Consider the following 18,852-nt stretch of genomic DNA (forward strand, 5'->3'; position numbering starts at 1 on the left):
TCATAGCTGGATAGAACTAGTACGAAAAGAGACCAAAAAAAGAGCCTTCCCAAGCTAAATGCTATTTTCTCTTTTTTTCTTACTGCTAAAGGTATCAGTAGGTTTAGATCACAGGAGGCAACGAACCACCAATCCAAACCGATGCCAGCAAATAAAACCAACGCTTAAGACGCTATTGGAGAATCTACTCCTAACCAAATAAGGCCTAAAGAGGAATAACAATGCTAATATCCAAACGACCTGCTTTAATGGATTGCACTTGAACTGTTCATTTGCTGCACACACCTTCCAAATAAGACCTAGAGTACATGGGCGGCAGTTATTATTATTACACCTGTTATTACATGAGCATATATTACAGATATGTCCTTCAGTGTAGGATATCACACTAGCTACGGGCTCAAGTCATTTCCTTACGGTCAGACTACTTTGGTAAAATGTCAGACGAGCTACATATGACAGATGCAGGTAACACAACTGAAAATAAAAAAAAAATGCTGAAGGTGGAACAAGTAGTGTAAAGTTGTCACGGGAGGAGCTGCGCATCACTCAGCTCGGCTATTCCTCTTCAGTCGCTTAGCAATGGTTGAGTTAGACGTGTCTCGGTCACCATGTAGCATTTTTCGGCGTGAGTTCAACGTCTTCCCTTTGCTAGGTTTGGCATCAACGCGACTCAACGCATAAGCTTCTCCCATCCTCTTTCTACACTCTTTGCTTGCAGTCTCATGATCAACCACTGTAAAACCAAACCGATGCAAAATATAAAGTAATTGCCAGTAACCATAAAGATGGAGAAGCCTTCGCGTCCTTCATTTTTACCTGGTTTTGGGTAGTCTTTGCCAATAATACAATTGGCTTTCTTCTGGATGCTAGTGGGAGCAGTCCAAGGCTCGTAAATGTACTCCCTTGGCATGTCTAAATTTGGAGGATGTAGAATTGTGCAAAATAATATAGGTCAATCTCCATCTGAATTCTGAAGGGAAAACTATGCTGACTTCTAGCTTCAGAAAACTAGTTAGGGCCAATCACAATCCATGTGGATTGGACGAGATTGGGTGGGTTAGAATCCATAGCAAATCGAAATTCTTCATAATTTTTTCACATCTAATCCAATCTATGTCGAATATAAATAACCGAACAAAGCCCTTATATTGTCGCTGAAATGTTTACCTTTCAGCACTGGGATGAAATGCCTAATGTAGTTCCCGTTAGGATCATACTTCTTCCCGAATGTAATAGGGGAGTAAATTCTGTGGTACTGTTTCAAAAAATGCACGAGAAACGTAAGCTAACTATTAGTATGAACAAAAATGTCAATAGTAAGTGCTATGTGAAGGATGCGCATTATCAGTAACCTGGTAGAAGAAGGATGAGCAAGAGAGCCACAGCCAGTTGCCGTTGTTAATGGCCCAGTCAGAATCTATCAGTAGCCTTTCAAACACATCACGTCCTTTTTCCCAGTGGATAAACTTTATAAAAGGAATAGGTTCAGAAGTTAGTATAGGCAATAAATCAGGCTTTAGAAATTTCTTCAGATGCAATGTCAATTGTCCACAATAAAAAAATGACCCAGAGAACGTTAGGCAAGTAAATCTTCAGATTCTACCAACACAGTACCCACTAAATAGCTCATCAAAACAATCTAATAGCCATATTTTCCGATGAAGAGACTCGTTTAGCAAAACAAACAGCTCTTTGACTACCTTCTTGCTTAACAAGAACCCGAAAGTTGCCAAAAGAGAAGCAGCAGCAACAACAAACCTTTTAATGCCAAACAAGTTAGGGTAGGAGAGTTGAAACCAAACAGAAACCACAAATCAATATTTTCATGTGGATAGTTATGTTCAAGTCTTCTTTTACTAACTCTTCTCATGCTAGCTTTGGTCTTTCCCCTATCTCTCTTTCCATTACTATCGTGTCTTATAATCCCACTACGCATTAGTGCCTCTAAAGGTCTCGATTGGAGATGTCCAAACCATCACAATCAATATTGTACAAGCTTTTCATTGGTATTGCTCCTAACCTATCACGTATATCATTATTCCATACTCATCTCTTTTTGTATGACTACAAATCCAACACATATGTATTTTCTCTACAATTATCTGCTGAACATGACGTCTTTTTATAGCCAATATTCTGCACCATATAACATAGCAGGTCTAATCACCATCCTTTTAGCTTCTGTGGTATCCTCTCATCACATAGAACGTCGGATAATTGATGTCACTTTCTCCATCCTACTTTGATTTTATGGTTAACATTTTCATCAATATCTCCATCTCTCTGTAGCATTGATCCTAAATACCAAAAGTTATTCTTCTTGGGCACTACTTAATCTTCCAAACTTTTTTTTCTCGAATATACAGGAGAACTGCATATCATTATATTTAAGAAGAAAAAAAGATGGGCCAAAGCCCTTACAATCCCTGACACTGAGGTTTAAACCTCCTCAAAACAGGAAACAACCCTTGAACTGCCTTCGAAAAAAACAGAAATTAGCCGTGAGGGAAATTAGCTGCTAGGAAAATAAGCCCCTTAGCCCCTGCCATCTCCCACAACCTTGGCTCTTCTCCAACCTGCTCCAGAATAGCAGCAATACTTGGATTGCCGCCCTCGAAGACACACTGACTACGGTGCTTCCATAAGGTCCAAGCACCAAGCAAAACAAGGGAGTTAATCCTCATCTTCATTTGTCCAGTTGCCATTTCACTTACGTCCTCCACCAGTCCAGGAAACTATCATTTTCTAGTTGAGGGGACAGAGTATGCGGTCCAAATTGTCTCAACAAAAGGAACCAGCACTCCCTTGAGAAAACACAAGAGATCAGTAGATGGTCTATTGTTTCACTTTCTTGTTCACAAAGAGGGCAGCTATCGGGGTGATCCAGTCCTCTTTTTGCAAGACGATCAGTTGTCCAACATCTTTTATGAGCAACTAACCACAGAAAAAACCGATATTTAGGAGGCGCTCAGGTTTTCCATATCCTCTCATACGGTTCAAAAGGAACCGAGCCAATGAAAAGCCCTCTTAGGCATATTTCGCTGAATATTTTCCATTGGCAGCCAGCCTAAAATGTGCTTATCTTCAACATAGACCTTAATTCAGCAGTTAACAATAAGTTCCAGGGGTGAAGATAATCAACAATTGCCCCCACAGATAAGACCCCTCGAATATCCGACATCCATGCTCTTCCAATTAGGGCATCTTGCACTGTCCTTGTATTGATTCTTCCTTTCAGAACAACTTGAAGAAGTCTCGGCGCAATATCAACCACCCTTTGTCCTTGAATCCATCGATCCTTCCAAAAAATAGTATTAGCACCGTTTCCAACTTTCGTTTGCATCACCATACTGAAAGAAGGCCTAAACTTTGTCAGGAACTTGGATAGTCAAGGATGACCAAGGTCGATTTCTTTGTGTAGTAGTGTCAAAGTCACATCTCATGTATTTGATTTTAGTTCTATTGAGTCTAAAACTTTCGGACCCTAGAGGTACTCTCCTGTCACAACTACAGTTTTCTATTTATCCTACTCGGTTTTTTATCAATTAGCACCACATCGTCCAAAACATACACCAAGGGATATCCCCTTGTAGCTCCTTGTTACCTCAAATATCACCAAGGCAAAGAGGTAAGAACTCAAAGCTAATCCTTAACAAGGAGGGTCCCTGTTAGATGCCTATGTGTGTTATTGTTGTATTCAGTCTCATACATGGAGTCATTGGTGTACAGTCTCTATCATGTAACAATGTATATATTCAGGGCTAGTGTCCTAAAATTGAACATGAATGCTATTCATAACATGGTATTAGCAAAAAGTTAGGAATAGAGTTATTCCTCTTTTTTCCTAATTATTCCTCTCTCATGTCGCTTGGTCGCTCTATCCCATCGCCTTGCAGCTCTACACATCTTCATAGTTGGCTATCTTGGTGACCACTCGTCGGAGTTCGTCAATCGGCTATGACAACCCGGATGCCGGCGCTTGCTCCTGTCGGCCTCTCACCCGTGCTCCCTCCTATCACTACACGTCGCAACTGCCCGACAACATCCGCTTCTATCAGTTAGCTTATCTGCCCACCTCCCGCCTGTGTAGGCCATCACCCGCACCGATCGCCTCTGCTTGGTCAAGTGTCATATGTGACCTTCTGCGCCGCTCCTCCATCTGCAAACTGACAACATTCATGATTTAGTGATTGTTAAGCCCTTGAAAAGTTTATTGTCTGCTTGTCTGAGATGACGTCGTCTTTCTCCAACGGTGTTGTTGCCATCCTTTGATGTCTACTGTTATTATGGGACTAACTATCATGCATGGGTTCCTCGCATGCGCTGGCACATGTGTGGCCTACGCCTCTATGATTTTCTCACTCGCGAGCTTCCATGCTTGTCTTCTCCCACGGTTTTTATGCACCCTCAGATACTTGAGAAAGCAACTGATGAAGACAAGGCGAAGCTTCTTACTGATTTTGATGATTTCATGGCATCACATGAGTCTTCAGTGCTTACAAGTTGTGAGCGAATGAAGATGCTCGTGCAAGTTCTATTCTTATTGCTAGTGTGGAGGATCAATTTGCTATAGAGATTGTTCACTTCGACCGGTATCGTCAGATGTGGACTTCTATTCGTGTGCTTGTCACTCTACTTACCTTGTTATCGGTCAGGATCAGTCATTATGTTAGAGAGATTACACAGTGGATAAGTTCTACAGTCAGATGTCTATAGCTTTGCGTCAGTATAATGCGCTTAGTTTGCAGTTGCCTCCTTACACCTATGAGTTTTGCCTTGGTCAGTAGACTGACCTTCCGTTTTTATCAAACATATGACTTTCTGATTCGACTTCATGATGAGTTTGAGCAGCTTCATGCTCAGCTGCTCGCTCGCCATCCTACGGATATTCATAATGAAGAGACTTGTCTCCGTGTGGCTGGTTTACTGTCATATTCTCTAGTATTGAGTACTCATTCCGCATATTATCGATCTGTTGTTACTCCACCGTCTCTACCTTCGTCAGGACCCGCTCCTACACGTGGCGGAGATGGTGGTCTTCAATGCAACTATTATGGTAAAGATGGTATGTAGAGGCCTTTTGCTATAGAATGAAGAAGACAAATAAGGCTCAAACTTATCGTTCTTCACAACCTGCTAGTAGTGCCAGTAATGGAGATTCTCAAGGGATGTTGGCGCACCTTCGTCGTCTTGCTGCCTCCGCCAGGTGCCCACTAGATATGTGACTCCATCATTGGCCTCGTTTGTTTAGCTTTTTCCAACTTCTGGTCACCAGAAGATGCTGCGGATTGCCAAACACCTAGCTTTTCAGCCTACTTTTGTAAGAATCGCTTTGGTGAAAACCGTTTAAAATCAATATGAACATATAATCAGCCATGACGTCGTGATAGTAGGAATCTGTCACTTTCTAGATCATAAACTCTATGAAGTATGAACCCCTCCATCTTCCTCCCCACGTAATCCCCACGATACTCAGATTCTCCCTACAGCCAGATTTTCCCTACAGCCAGATTCTCAGAAAAGCTGGTCAGAAAAAAGCTGAAACAAACAGGCCCATTGACTCTAACAGGTTCTGCTGCTACTTCTCAGTCTTCTATTGAGGGACCATCTTCCACATGCATTTTAGGTACTCGTGCATGGATTATTGATTCTAGTGCTTCTTTTCACATGATCCCTCGTTGCACCGATCTTTCTTCTATGTGCCCTTTCTCTTGTTCCCATATTGTCCATACAGCCAATGGATCCTCTCTCTTTCTACTGTTAGGCAGGGCACTCTTTTATCCAACTTTTTCATGTTTCTAGTGTTTTATAGGTAGCTTATGTTCACTGATCAACTTGCTGATCATGGTTGTTGTGTTATTCTTGATGCTGATTTTTTTCTACTTCCCTCATCATCGTGATTCTCAGTGTCTTTTAGGAGCTTGACTGGCTTCGTCTTCCCTTTGTTGTGCCTGGTAGTCTTATCAGCTTTGCTTTTACTGCTTCGGCCACCTCATCATTTGTTTAGTGGTATCATCGATTAGGTGAACTTTGTGGCTCTTGTCTGTCCAATTTGATTGATTATGGCCTTCTAGGTTCTGTTTTAGGTCATGAGCCTTTAGATCAGTGCTAGGGTTGTTGTATGAGAAAGCATATTTAGCTTTCCTATCATTCTAGCGAGTCAGTGTTTGTCCATTTAACCTTGTTCACTTAGATGTATGAGGTCCTGTTGCCTTTGTTTCAAAGGGGGGCATCGATATTATATAATTTTTATAGATGATTTTTCTTGCTACACATGGATCTACTTTTATGATTTTTCTTGCTACAAATGCACTTGTTTTGACATTTCTATTCGTGTCTTTTATGTTGACTCTACAGGAGAATATCTTTCTAAGGCTGTTCGCTAGGTTCTTTCTAGTCAAGGTACTCTTGCTCAGTTTTCTTTCCTAGTGCTCATGCTCAAAATGGTGTTAGCATAAGCATCATGATCTTCTTGAGACTGCTCGTGCTCTCAGTTTTCTTATGTATAGTACCGAGCACAAGGGATATTATTGTTGGAGTCCGGTTGCTTGATGGATGTGGGTGTCTTATGATGTTATTTTTTACGAGTAACACCCTTTTTATCCTCGTCCTTCTATTATTTTGTCAACATTTCTAGTTGACTCATTTGCTTTCTTGTTTATATCTGATGTTGCTATGGCCCATGTGCCTGTTGTGCCTTCTTATGTGTCTTCTTTGGAGCCTTTGGTTGTGGTTCCATACTACACTAGAAGCCTCCTATGACACGAGTCTATACACAACGTTGACTCTAAGATGTTTCTACTATGCCATCTTTAGATGTGCTCAATCCTTCTGTTCTCCTGCCAGATCATCTTCTCCTACTGAATCATCTTCTCTTGTTGAGCCATCCTCCCCTAGTGATTTTTCACCTGATTTGCTTCTTCGTTGTAGTCATTGATCTCGTCAACATGTTGATCTGTATGGTTTGGTACGATTTTGAATCAATTACTTGGCAAGGTTTTGCTACCAATGTTCTTTCTAAACTGGCTCCTTATTGTGAAGTTATTCTTCATCTGAAAATGATAGCTTCTGATGGCAGAGCAAATTGTTGTGCTTGAGCATACCAACACGTGAAATATTGTTCCACATCCGCCCCATATCCATCCTATTGGTTTATAAGGTCAAGACCTATTCTGATGGTTTTCTTGAGCGTTATAAAGCTCGTCTTGTTGCTCATGGTTTTCAATTGGAGCATGATTGTTATGACCGGCACTCAGTATCACCGCCGACCTAGGGCGGCAAAAGGGGCAGACGACCAGCAACTCTAGGGTGGTTAGAGTTTGAGAGAAATAAAAGCAGAAAATCAGCTAGTCAGTTTGGAAGGATAAGGTCAATCCTAGGCCATAGAGTCGGTCTAGATAGATAAGGATAAGCAGAGTTTGTTTAGAAAGATAAGGGATTAGTTGAGATAAGAAAGGGTTGAGATAAGAATGGGCTGCTATCTTAGCCCTATAAAATGTACCCGTGAGTTCAATGAAAGCAAGCAAGCAATCATTTTGCTTAGGCTTCCTCTCCATACGTCTACTGTTCTTCCGGCGGGTACTGTTCACAGTCTTCCACCCGCTGCCCAATCCCTAGGACAACAGCGCCCAAACGTCGTGGTCCAGAGCCTCGCCCTTCTCACCACTCATACCTTCTTAGGAGCCGTTGTTGCAATATAGAGAATGGAAACCCTAGCTACAGTAACGGGTAACAAATATAGAACCCTAATGGGCCAGCACACATACGGCCCATAATACTCAACACCCCCTGCAGTCGAAACTCTAGCCACTGCAGATGTTGAGACTGAACCGAAACTCCGTAAATACGGTCGTCGGAATCCCCTTGCTGAAGACGTTGGCGAACTGGGAGGCGGTCGGGACGTGGAGGACGCAAACATCTCCACAGGCGACCCGCTCGCGGACAAAGTGAAGATCGATCTCGACATGCTTTGTGCGCTGGTGTTGGACAGGGTTGGTGGAGAGGTAGACGGCGCTGACGTTGTCACAGAAGACGAGGGTGCTCCATGCTAGCGGACTGTGGAGCTCTTAGAGTAGCTGACGGAGCCAGGTCGCCTCAGCCATGTCGTTTGCCATGGCGCGGTACTCGGCCTCGACGCTGGAGCGGGAGACGACCGGCTGGCGCTTCGATGACCAGGAGACGAGGTTGTCCCCTAAGAAGACGGCATAGCCCGAGGTGGACCGGCGCGTGTCTGGACAGCCCGCCCAGTCGGCATCGGTGTAGACGCGAAGCTCCGTGGTCGAGGAGCGGCGGAGAAGGAGCCCGAAGTCGATGGTGCCATGCAAGTACCGCAGGACGCGCTTCATCGCGGTGATATGCGGCTCCCGAGGGTTGTGCATGTGAAGGCACACTTGCTGGACGGCGTAAGCGATGTCGGGCCGGGTGAAGATGAGGTACTGCAAGGCCCCAGCAAGGCTGCGGTAGCCGGTCGGATCAGCGACGGGGAGCCTGCGGCAGAGACCTTGCCCTGCGTGTACACTGGGGTCACGAAGGGCTTGCACTCAGCCATGCCAGCGTGCTCGAGGAGGTCGACGGTGTACTGCCGTTGGTGAAGGAACATGCCCTGGGGCCTGCGCTCGACGGTGAACCCTAGGAAGTGGTGGAGGGCCCCGAGGTCCTTCATTGCAAACTCTTGCTGGAGGCAGGAGATGATGTGACGCAGGAGCCCAGGGGAGGAGGCGGTCAGCACGATATCGTCGACGTAGAGGAGGAGGTACGCAGTGTCTGGACCGCGACAGAGGATGAACAGGGACGTGTCCGACTTGGCCTCGACGAAACCCTGTGAACACAAGAAAGTGGCGAAGCGACTGTACCAAGCCCGGGGGGCCTGCTTGAGGCCGTAGAGGGACTTGTTGAGCTTGCAGACCATGTCGGGGTAAGCAGGGACGACAAACCCAACGGGCTGAGTGCAGTAGACCGTCTCCGTCAGGGTGTCGTGGAGGAAGGCGTTCGTCACGTCGAGTTGGTGGACCGACCAGTCCCTGGACAGAGCCAGAGCCAGAACAGTCCGGACGGTGGCAGGCTTGACCATCAGACTGAAGGTCTCGTTGTAGTCGACCCCGGGGCGCTGGGTGAAGCCCCGGAGCACATAGCGGGCCTTGTACCGCTCCAGGGACCCGTCATCGTTCAGCTTCAGCTGAAGATCCACTTCCCGGTGACCACGTTGGCGCCGGGGGGAGGGGGCACCAGGTCCCAGGTGTGGTTAGCCTGGAGAGCCGCGTACTCCACTTCCATGGCACGTCGCCACTGTGGGTCGGCAAGCGCACCACGGACAGTCGTGGGCACCGGCGGAAGAGCTGGAGAAGAGGTCGCGGAGAGAATCAGGCGATCAGGTGCCCGGAGGACACCTGCCGCGTGCCAGGTGACCATCGGGTGGATGTGTCGAGGATCCCGGTGGACGACGACGGGGTCAAAGGTCGGGGGCTCGGCGCGAGAGCGAGCCAGGGCACCACGTCGACCACGGCGCTGGTATGTCTGGATGGGGTCGGTGTAGCGAAACGACGGGGCAGTGTGCGTTGGTGCAGGAGGCACCGGAGCCGCACGGGGCTGTGCGGGAGACGGCGGGGCCGCGCGAGGCGACGGAGGGGACGCCGAGGCCACACGTGGTTGTGCGAGGGAGGGCGGCGCCGGTGGGGCCGCGCAGGGCGACTCAAGAGGCGTCGAGGCCGCACGTGGTTGTGCGGGGGAGGGCGTCACAAGCGGGGCCTCACGAGGCGGAGTAGTGGACGGACCTGCAGGGAAGGGGGCACAACAGTGGGGGACACAGAGTCGGGGTCGAGGAACACGTCGAGCTCGGTGAGAGGCAGCGGAAGAGGAGGAAAAGGGGAAATCCGACTCGTCGAAAACGACGTGACGAGAGATGAGGACTCTGTGGGAGGTGAGGTCGAGACACCGATACCCCTTATGGTCGGGGGAGTATCCGATGAAGACACAGCGAGTGGAGCAGGGGGCTAGCTTATGAGGAGCAGTGGAGGCGAGATTAGGGTAGCAAGCGCACCCGAAAACACGAAGATGGTTATAGGAGGGGTGTATGCTGAAAAGAGCGAAGTAAGGAGTGGGGTGGGCAACCGCCTTGGTGGGAAGACGGTTGAGGAGGTAGGTGGCAGTGGCGAGGGCCTCAGCCTAGTAGTGAGCAAGAAGGGAAGCCTGAAAGTGTAGAGAGCGCACGACATCGTTCGTCGTGCGAATCATACGTTCAGCCCTACCGTTTTGAGGAGACGTGTAGGGGCATGACATGCGGAGGTGGATGCCGCGAGAGAGGAAGAAGTCACGGGACGCATTGTTATAGAACTCACGCCCGTTGTCACACTGGATGCTCCGGATGGTGCGACCGAACTGAGTAGAGACCCCGGCGAAGAAGTGAGACAGGGTGGGAAAAGTGTCCGACTTCTGACGTAAAGGAAAAGTCCACAAATAATGCGAGAAGTCATCGAGAATGAGTAAATAATACTTATAGCCAGAAATGCTGATTACAAGGAATGTCCATACATCACAGTGTATTAGATCAAAAATGCCTGCTGCTCTTAGGAGGAGGTGGGGAATGGGAGCCTAACATGGCGACCTAACTGACAAGCATGATAGAGGTGTTCAAAAGATCCCCTACAACCAGAAACAGAAGTACTACTGGAAAGCTTGGACATCACATCACGCCCGGGTGGCCGAGACGACGATGCCAAGTCGCAGAAGAGGCGGCCGCTACAAGAACATGTGGGGCAGAGGTCGAAGTAGTGGGAGCAGGCAGGCAAAGCGTGTAGAGGGGCCCGGGGCTGTCACACCGAGCGAGAAGGGTCCTGGTGGCACGATCCTTCACAGAAAGACCAAACGGGTCAAACTCCATGGAACAAGAGTTGTCAGTAGTGAACTGACGTACGAAAAGAATATTTTGAATGATGTGGGGGCCAACAAGGACGTTGGTTAAGCGGAAAGGACCGGGAAGGACCGCGTCACCTACTGAGGTGACGGGAAGGGCGGACCCGTTTCCGACAATGATGGAAGAGGGAAGAGAGGGGTGGGCGGGGGAGGTGGAAGATAGAATACCTGCGTCCGGGGTGGTGTGGTAGGAGGCGCCGGAATTCGCCACCCAGTCAGAGACTGAGGTGGGCGAGGTCAGCGTCATCGTGGAGAAGGAGCTGGCGAGGGACGCGCGTCCCACTCGTTAGTCCAGGGCCCCCACATGGGCTGGGTCGGAGCCTTGGGAGTGGCAGAAGACCTTGCTGAGGCTAGGGAGGAGCCGAGGGTGCCGCCGGGGGTGCAGCGGCAAAGAAGACCTGGTGAGAGGCGGTGGGGCGAGGGGCCGAGGCACCCGTGGACGGCCCGGGCCACATGTGAATGGTGCCAGTCCACGGGTTGTAGAAGGATGGCCACTAAGAGCCACCACGACCTCCCGACGGGCCACCGCCACTGCGTCCGCCCTTGCGACCGCGAGCCCCCCCCCCCCCCCCCCCCCGAAGCCAGCAATCTGTCACGGAGCTCCAGAGGGCAGCGGGGCCAGAGTGCGGTGAGTAGGAACCCCCTCGGAGTCAGAGGGGGCAGCCCAAGGTGTGTTGTAGAGGGCCGTGGCGGGAGCGGTGGTTGCAGCGACGGAGAGGCGAAGCTCCTCGAGAAGCATATCGTTTTTGGCCTCCGCAAAGGTGGGAAACGGCTTCATGCGGGTGAGGATGGGCGTGGGAGGGGTGCCAGCGGGGCCGGGTGCGGGCGGGACCGGAGCCGCCGGAGGGCGGCGGCGGCGATAGGCTCCCGGCCATGAGGGCCAGCCCCACGGGTGGTGGCGCGACCGAGCGGGCCCGCCGGATCCGGCGGAGGGAGGGGGCGGCGCGGGATGCCCGGCCATGGGGGCCATCCCCGGAGTCACGCCGCGCGTGGGAGGAGGGGGCGCGGCCAACGCAGCCATGTAGGAGAGAGGGAGAGGAGGGAAGAGCTCGCCGGAGGAGGGGAGAGGGGGCCGGCCAGCCATGGGGGCGGTGGCGACTGGGGGAAGGGAGGGGTGGCGGCGACGGCTGGGAACAGTCAAGGCTCTGGTACCATGTTGAAATACAGAGAAAGGAAACCCTAGCTACACTAACGGGTACAAAATATAGAACCCTAATGGGCCAGCACACATACGGCCCATAATACTCTAACAGCCGCAGTTCCAACAATTTGGTATCGGAGATGCCAGGCAACGACGACAACACCAGCGACGTCGCATCTGCCCCCGCGACCAACTCCACCAACGCAACGCTGGAGCAAAAGATCGACACCATGACGAAGGCCCTTGCCAATCTCACCACAGCCATCACTCACATGATCAGCAGGCCGCCAACACCAACAGCGCCGCCATCATCTACTGTCCCTACTTCTTTCCCATATGGTCTGCCAGGTTACGGCGAAATCCCTCTCTTATCCAATACCGCCGTGCCACCCATACCATTACCACCGATCATCACCACAACCGCTCCACTCCCATCCACCTCAACTAACCTTCCTCAGCCTTGCTGCCACCCACACCTACAATACCCATACCCATCCACCAGATACCCCCTTCCCACACTCCCCATCCCCAATCCCAGACTTTTCCGAACCCCACCATATCGCTTACCCACCACAGCAAAACCATCCCAATCAGCATGACCACAACCTTCCCTTTCCCACATTTGACGGCAAAGAGGATCCTATTGGATGGTTGTCTCGGTGTGAGAGCTTCTTCTACAACCAAGGGACACCGGAGGGGGATAAAGTCTGGATGGCCACGTACTATCTCACGGGCGCTGAACAGCTGTGGTCCGTCATGCTACGGCGCGATGAGCCCACACTACATTGGCCACGCTTCAAGACGTTGTGCCAGCAACGTTTTGGGCCTCCTCTGCGCACGAACACGTTGGGTGAGGTGGCACGACTGCCTAGAGGACTACCAGGATCGATTCCTGGCTCTCCTGTGCCACACGGAGCCCCTGCCGCTGCCGCACCAACAAGCTCAACTATTCACCTCCAGCCAAGTACGGCACCAGTGGCTGTGCGGCCATACCGGTACCCGCAACTGCAGAAGGACAAGCTCGAGCGCCAGGTGGCAGAAATGCTAGAGCAAGACATCATTCGCCCTAGCACGTCTGCTTTCTCCGCCCGTTCTCCTCATCAAGAAACACGACGGCTCCTGGCGCTTCTGCATCGACTACCGAGCTCTCAATGGCCGCACAGTAAAGGACAAGTTCCCGATCCCTGTCGTCGATGAGCTGCTCGACGAACTCCACGGCGCATGCTTCTTCACCAAGCTGGACCTCCGCTCGGGCTACGACCAGGTCCGCATGCATGTGGACGACATTGAGAAGACGACATTCCGCACCCAACGCGGTCACTTCGAGTTCCTGGTGATGCCGTTCGGACTCAGGAGCGCACCTGCCACATTCTAGGGGCTAATGAACGACGTCCTGCGGCCATTCCTCTGCCGATTCGTGCTGGTCTTTTTTGATGACATACTTATCTACAGCAACTCGTGGTCGGCCCACCTGCAGCATGTCCAGGCAGTACTTGAGGCCCTGCGCCATCACGCCCTCTTTGTCAAGCGCTCCAAGTGTTCCTTTGGGGACACATTGGCCGCCTACCTGGGCCACGTCATCTCGGTGGACGGCGTCGCCATGGACAATGACAAGGTGGAGGCCGTGACAACCTGGCCACAACCCAGATATGTACAAGGCCTGTGCGGATTCCTGGGGCTGGCAGGTTACTACCGCAAGTTCATCCGCGACTTCGGCATCATCGCCGCCCCCCTCACCGGCCTGCTACGCAAGGACGCGTTCCAATGGAGCCCTGAGGCCGAGGAGGCCTTTGCGGCTCTCAAGCGTGCCCTCGCCTCGGCCCCCGTCCTCCAGCTACCACCATTCGACATCTCATTCGTGGTCGAATGCGATGCCTGGGGCACAGGATTTGGCATCGTTCTGCACCAAGGTGTGGGGCCCCTGGCCTTCTTCAGTCGGCCGTTCGCGCCACATCATTTGAAGATCGCAGCCTATGAGCACGAGCTCATCGAGCTCGTACAGGCGGTTCGCCATTGGCGCCCATATCTGTGGGGGCGTCGCTTCATCGTCCGTACCGACCACTACAGCTTGAAGTTCCTCCTCGACCAGCGCCTCCCCACGGTATCACAGCACCAATGGGTGAGTAAATTATTTGGGTACGACTTCACCATGGAGTACCGCGCCAGCCGTCTAAACACGGTCGCAGATGCCCTGTCACGACGTGACAGCAACGCCCCGCCCTAGGACTCCAGCAGCATTGCACTATCCCTGGCGGCCATGACAGGCCCCTCCTTCCAGCTATACACCGACTTGGCGACAGAGGCCGCCACCGACGCTTCCTGCATCGACCTACGAGCGCAAATGAGTCACGGCGAACTGGCCGCACCGTGGCGCGAACACAACGGCCTCATCCTACATGGCACACAAGTGTTCGTGCCATCATCATCCTCGCTGCTGCCCTCCGTCCTGGAGCTGGCACACGTGGGCCACGAGGGCACCCAGAAGACGCTCCATCGCCTGCGCGCCCACTTCTACATCAAGCACGACCGCACCATCGTTCGCGACTACGTCCAAGCATGCGCCACATGCCAATGCAACAAGACGGAGTCGCTGCAGCCAGCTGGCCTGTTGCAGCCACTGAAGGTGCCATCCTAGGTCTGGGCGGACATCACCATGGACTTCGTCGAGGGCCTTCCCCGAGTGCACGACAAGTTCGTCATCCTCACGGTGGTGGATTGCTTCTCCAAGTACGGTCATTTCATCGCCCTCAGCCACCCCTACACTGCAACGTCTGTCGCCCGGGCTTTCTTTGCCAAGGTGGTCCGCTTGCACGGGTTTCCGGTCTCCATCGTCAGCGACCGGGATCCCTTGTTCACTAGCACTGTGTGGAAGGATCTTTTCAAGATAGCTGGTGTCAAGCTCCGCATGAGCACCACCTTCCACCCCCAGACCGATGGTCAATCAGAGGCAACCAACAAGACCATCACCATGTACCTACGTTGCATCACCGGCGACAGACCGTGCTCCTAGGTTGACTGGCTGTCGTGGGCAGAATACTGCTACAACACAGCATTCAATACGGCATTGCGCACCACACCGTTCTAGGTGGTGTACGGTCGCAAACCACCAGCCATCGCGCCCTTCACTGTCGGAACGGAGCGCACGCAGATAGTGGATGATCTCCTCCACGAACGTGACGTCTTTCTGGGGGATGTCCGCGACCGGCTTCTCCAAGCACAAGCCTACGCCAAACGCCACTATGACAGTCACCATCGCGACAAGGAGTTTGCAGTGGGTGATTGGGTCTGGTTGCGCCTTCCTCACCGACAGGTTGCGACCCTGGTGCATCGCCCCAACATCAAGTTGGGTCCTCGGTATGCTAGCCCTTTTCAGGTACTAGAAAGGGTCGGGACGGTGGCCTACTGCCTACAGCTACCTGAGGGCGCTCGTCTACACGACGTATTCCATGTGGGTCTCCTAAAGCAATTCCATGGTGAACCACCGCAAGGACCCCCGCCCCTGCCACCAATGGAACAGAGACGACTTCTTCCAGTACCCCACCAGGTGCTGCGCGCCCAGCTCCGCCGCGGCGTGTGGCATGTTCTCATTCATTGGGCCAGGGAGTTCGCTAGACGAAGCTACATGGGAATCTCTGGAGCAGTTCAAAACATCTTATCCTGTTGTCCAGCTCGAGGACAAGCTGTTTTTGGAGGCCAGGAGAGATGTTATGACTGGCACTCAGTATCACCGCCGACCTAGGTGGCAAAAGGGGCAGATGGCCAGCAACTCTAGGGTGGTTAGAGTTTGAGAGAAATAAAAGCAGAAAATCAGCTAGTTGGAAGGTGTTGGGGGTTTGTTCTCAAATGCTATGAATTAAAAACAAGGCAACACAAAAATAGGTTAAAGGTTAATGCCCTTCGTCCTTCGAAACATTATTTCCCTAAGGATATAATGATTTTCGGACAAAGGTTATGAAGGACATACCTTCATCATCACAGCATATATCAATGAAAGACGAAGCATATGAATCATGAGAAATAACATGGATAATCATATGACATCATAATATATCTTTCATTATATAATCATGAATGAATGAGAATAACACAGGATTACATTTGTACTTTCGGCTTGACAGAAGGTAAGAGTACAAGCGTGACACACGAACGAGCACAAATCAGCGTGAACAGTACGGTGGTACTGTTCATCTATTTATAGGCACAGGGCGCAACCTGTGTGAAATTACATTTATACCCTTTACAATCGATTACAATTATAACATAAATTATCATGGGCCGATCTGTCTTTTCATCTTTAAGTCGGTGCAACCCTTCATCTCAAGGCATGTCGTTATGCCAAAGTTTCCTGGAAGGTAGCTTCGGCGTTATTTTTGTGCTGGTCTTCCGGAGGTGTTTCTTCTTACAGGACCTTCGGCGACGAAGCAGACCCCCCAACAGTAGTCCCTTCGCGGTGCTAGATCGTTTTTCGTAACGAGCTTGATCCGTGAAAATTGTCCTAGGCTTCGGAATGCCGAAGGTCCGAAAAACACCTTCCTTGAGCTCGTTGCCGAGAAACGATTAAAATATTTCGAGCACGAGGTGGCCCCACCATGCGGCGGGTACGTGCGATCTGGCGATTCATCTCCTACGCGCCGTGGTCATCTCCCACGCGCCGTGGTCCACCGTTCAGTGGGTGCAGGTGACTGTTGAGCGGGTGCAGGCGACTTGACGATTCACCTTCACACCTGCAGCACTATATAAACAGACGGGTAGGTGTGAAGTTACCATAGCATTCATTGCCATTGCACTGTTGTGCTGCTGAAAAATTTAACCATAGCTGAAGCTTTCTCATCGCATTCTCAAGCAAAGCATCATTTTGATCTAGCTTCGGCATAAGAGGGAGCTTCGTCAAAACTGTAAAAATCATCAACATTCGTAAGAACTGCAAGGAATTCAACACCTGATGGCCAGAGTACGTTCAACTGCTAGGGTGACCCATGACGGAGACGAGACCGAAGCCACAGAGACTGCCCTAATCTCTGAAGTGATGAGACAATCAGGACTGGTTGTGACAGAGGGAGCTACTGACGAAGGTGCACCTGCTGTCGAAGCTGAACAGGCTGACGTCGAAGAAGATGATGTTGATGAAGAAGAGAAAGATTATAACACTCTCATGCCAGCCAAACCCAGCCACTTGGACTTTGGAAAATCTACTGTTTCTGAGGCTGATATGCCCATGATGATAAAGCTAGGCTACTTCGGAGAAGCTGAGAAGAAGCTGATTCGTTTTGCTGGGGAAGAAACCACTCCGACACCGAAAAATGATGAGGTGGTAGTTTTCAGGAGTTTCTTCAGAGCGGGATTGAGGTTTCCTTTGAACGAGATAATTGGGAAATTTTTGGAAAATTACGAAATCTATCTTCATCAGCTGACTCCTAACGCTATCGTTAGGCTCAGCGTCTTCATCTGGGCACTCCGAAGTCAAGGAATAGACCAGAATGCCGAAGCTTTTTGCCGAGTGCATAAGCTTTATTATTAGACGAAGGCCAAAGAAGATGGGCTTCATGAGAATTTTGGTTGTTACAACTTCGCTTACCGCAAAGATATGAAGGCTCCAGTGGTTAGCTATCGCACCAAGTGGCCAACTGGTTGGAAAAATGAGTGGTTCTATGTTAAGGCCGATGAAAAGAAGAGGGAGAAGCTAAAGATGCTAGTACTGAGCCCGCTGAGCTTAAGCTTCGGGTTGACTAGGCCCCTATGCCACATGACGTCGGGGTCACCGTGCCAACAAGCTGTGGCAGAATTCAGGGTGGTAGCCGAGCAGATCAGCACCAGAGATCTAGTTCAAGAATAGCTAGCCTATAAGGTGTTCCCGACGCTGAGTGAATGGAATATGTCGAAGCTAAAGGGGACAAAGGAAAAGAATGAACTTGTGCGACTGCCTTATCGGTTCAAATTTGAGAAACAATTGAAAGGGCCATGCCAAGAATGGTTAGAAATGATAGAAACTATGTGCAACGAAATTTTGGGTAATTACACTAAAAAAGAAGATCAGCTGATGACTGCAGCCTTCGGCACCTGACCAAAACGAAGGTTGAATCGAGTGATGGATGCCTTGAACTTTGAATATCCTGACTATGAGCGATTGAACAAGGATGCCGAAGGGCAAAAGAGAAAAAGGATTGTTAGTGTTCTGAGCAGACAAGCTGCTAGGATGGTGAAACAAGATGAAGAAACTCTGAAAAAGAGAAAATCCAGTCCTGAGCCGAAGGTGGCTGCTCCGAAGAAGAGGAAGGATGCGGCTCCGAAGCCAAAAACAACTGAGATAGAGGAAAAAACTCCTTCAACACCTTCTGCTGCTGACGTAGAAGAAATTCTAAAGGTAATGACCGAACCCTTACCTATCAAGCTAAGTCCATTAGGGCCGCATCTGATGAAGCTTTTAGAGAAGGAGGAGCCTTCGGCAGCAAACAAGTCTGCTGGGCCAAAAAGACGGAGGATTAGTACTGTAATTGAAGCTATTGAAGAAATGCCACTGCCGGCCTCATCGTCAAAAATAACACCAGCTGCCAAAGCTGCTACAGCTATTGAAGCTGCTCCCACCAAAGCTACAACTGTCGAAGCTGCAACGGCCGAAGCCACGAATCTGGAGAGCACATTTTCTGATATTGATAAAATGCTCTTGGATATGGCTGCGGAAGAAGCTGCTGCAGCTGCCGAAGAAACCCTGGCTACAGTGCCTGGAAAAGGGAAAGAGATCGCCGAAGATATTTCGGAGGAAAAAACTTCAACTTTCAAAACATAATTGGTCAAGAGTTATC

The 18,852-nt window shown here is 50.3% G+C and overlaps 1 protein-coding gene across 2 annotated transcripts in view; it reads right to left on the reverse strand.

Moving 5' to 3' along the window:
* Positions 1–225: 225 nt before the first annotated feature.
* The window catches only part of LOC100280217 (uncharacterized), a 53,314-nt gene continuing 34,687 nt past the window's right edge, over positions 226–18,852 (reverse strand). The window contains exons 11-14 of one of the 2 annotated variants that reach the window (XM_008645291.3): positions 1,356–1,469; positions 1,171–1,258; positions 820–915; positions 226–736 (exon numbers count right to left, since the gene is read on the reverse strand). In XM_008645291.3, the coding sequence (XP_008643513.1) occupies positions 546–736; positions 820–915; positions 1,171–1,258; positions 1,356–1,469 (489 nt within the window). In that variant the 3' untranslated portion in view covers positions 226–545. 2 annotated transcript variants of the gene reach the window in all.

This window comes from Zea mays, chromosome 5 (assembly GCF_902167145.1).
Source record: "Zea mays cultivar B73 chromosome 5, Zm-B73-REFERENCE-NAM-5.0, whole genome shotgun sequence".
NCBI classification, from domain to species: domain Eukaryota; kingdom Viridiplantae; phylum Streptophyta; class Magnoliopsida; order Poales; family Poaceae; genus Zea; species Zea mays.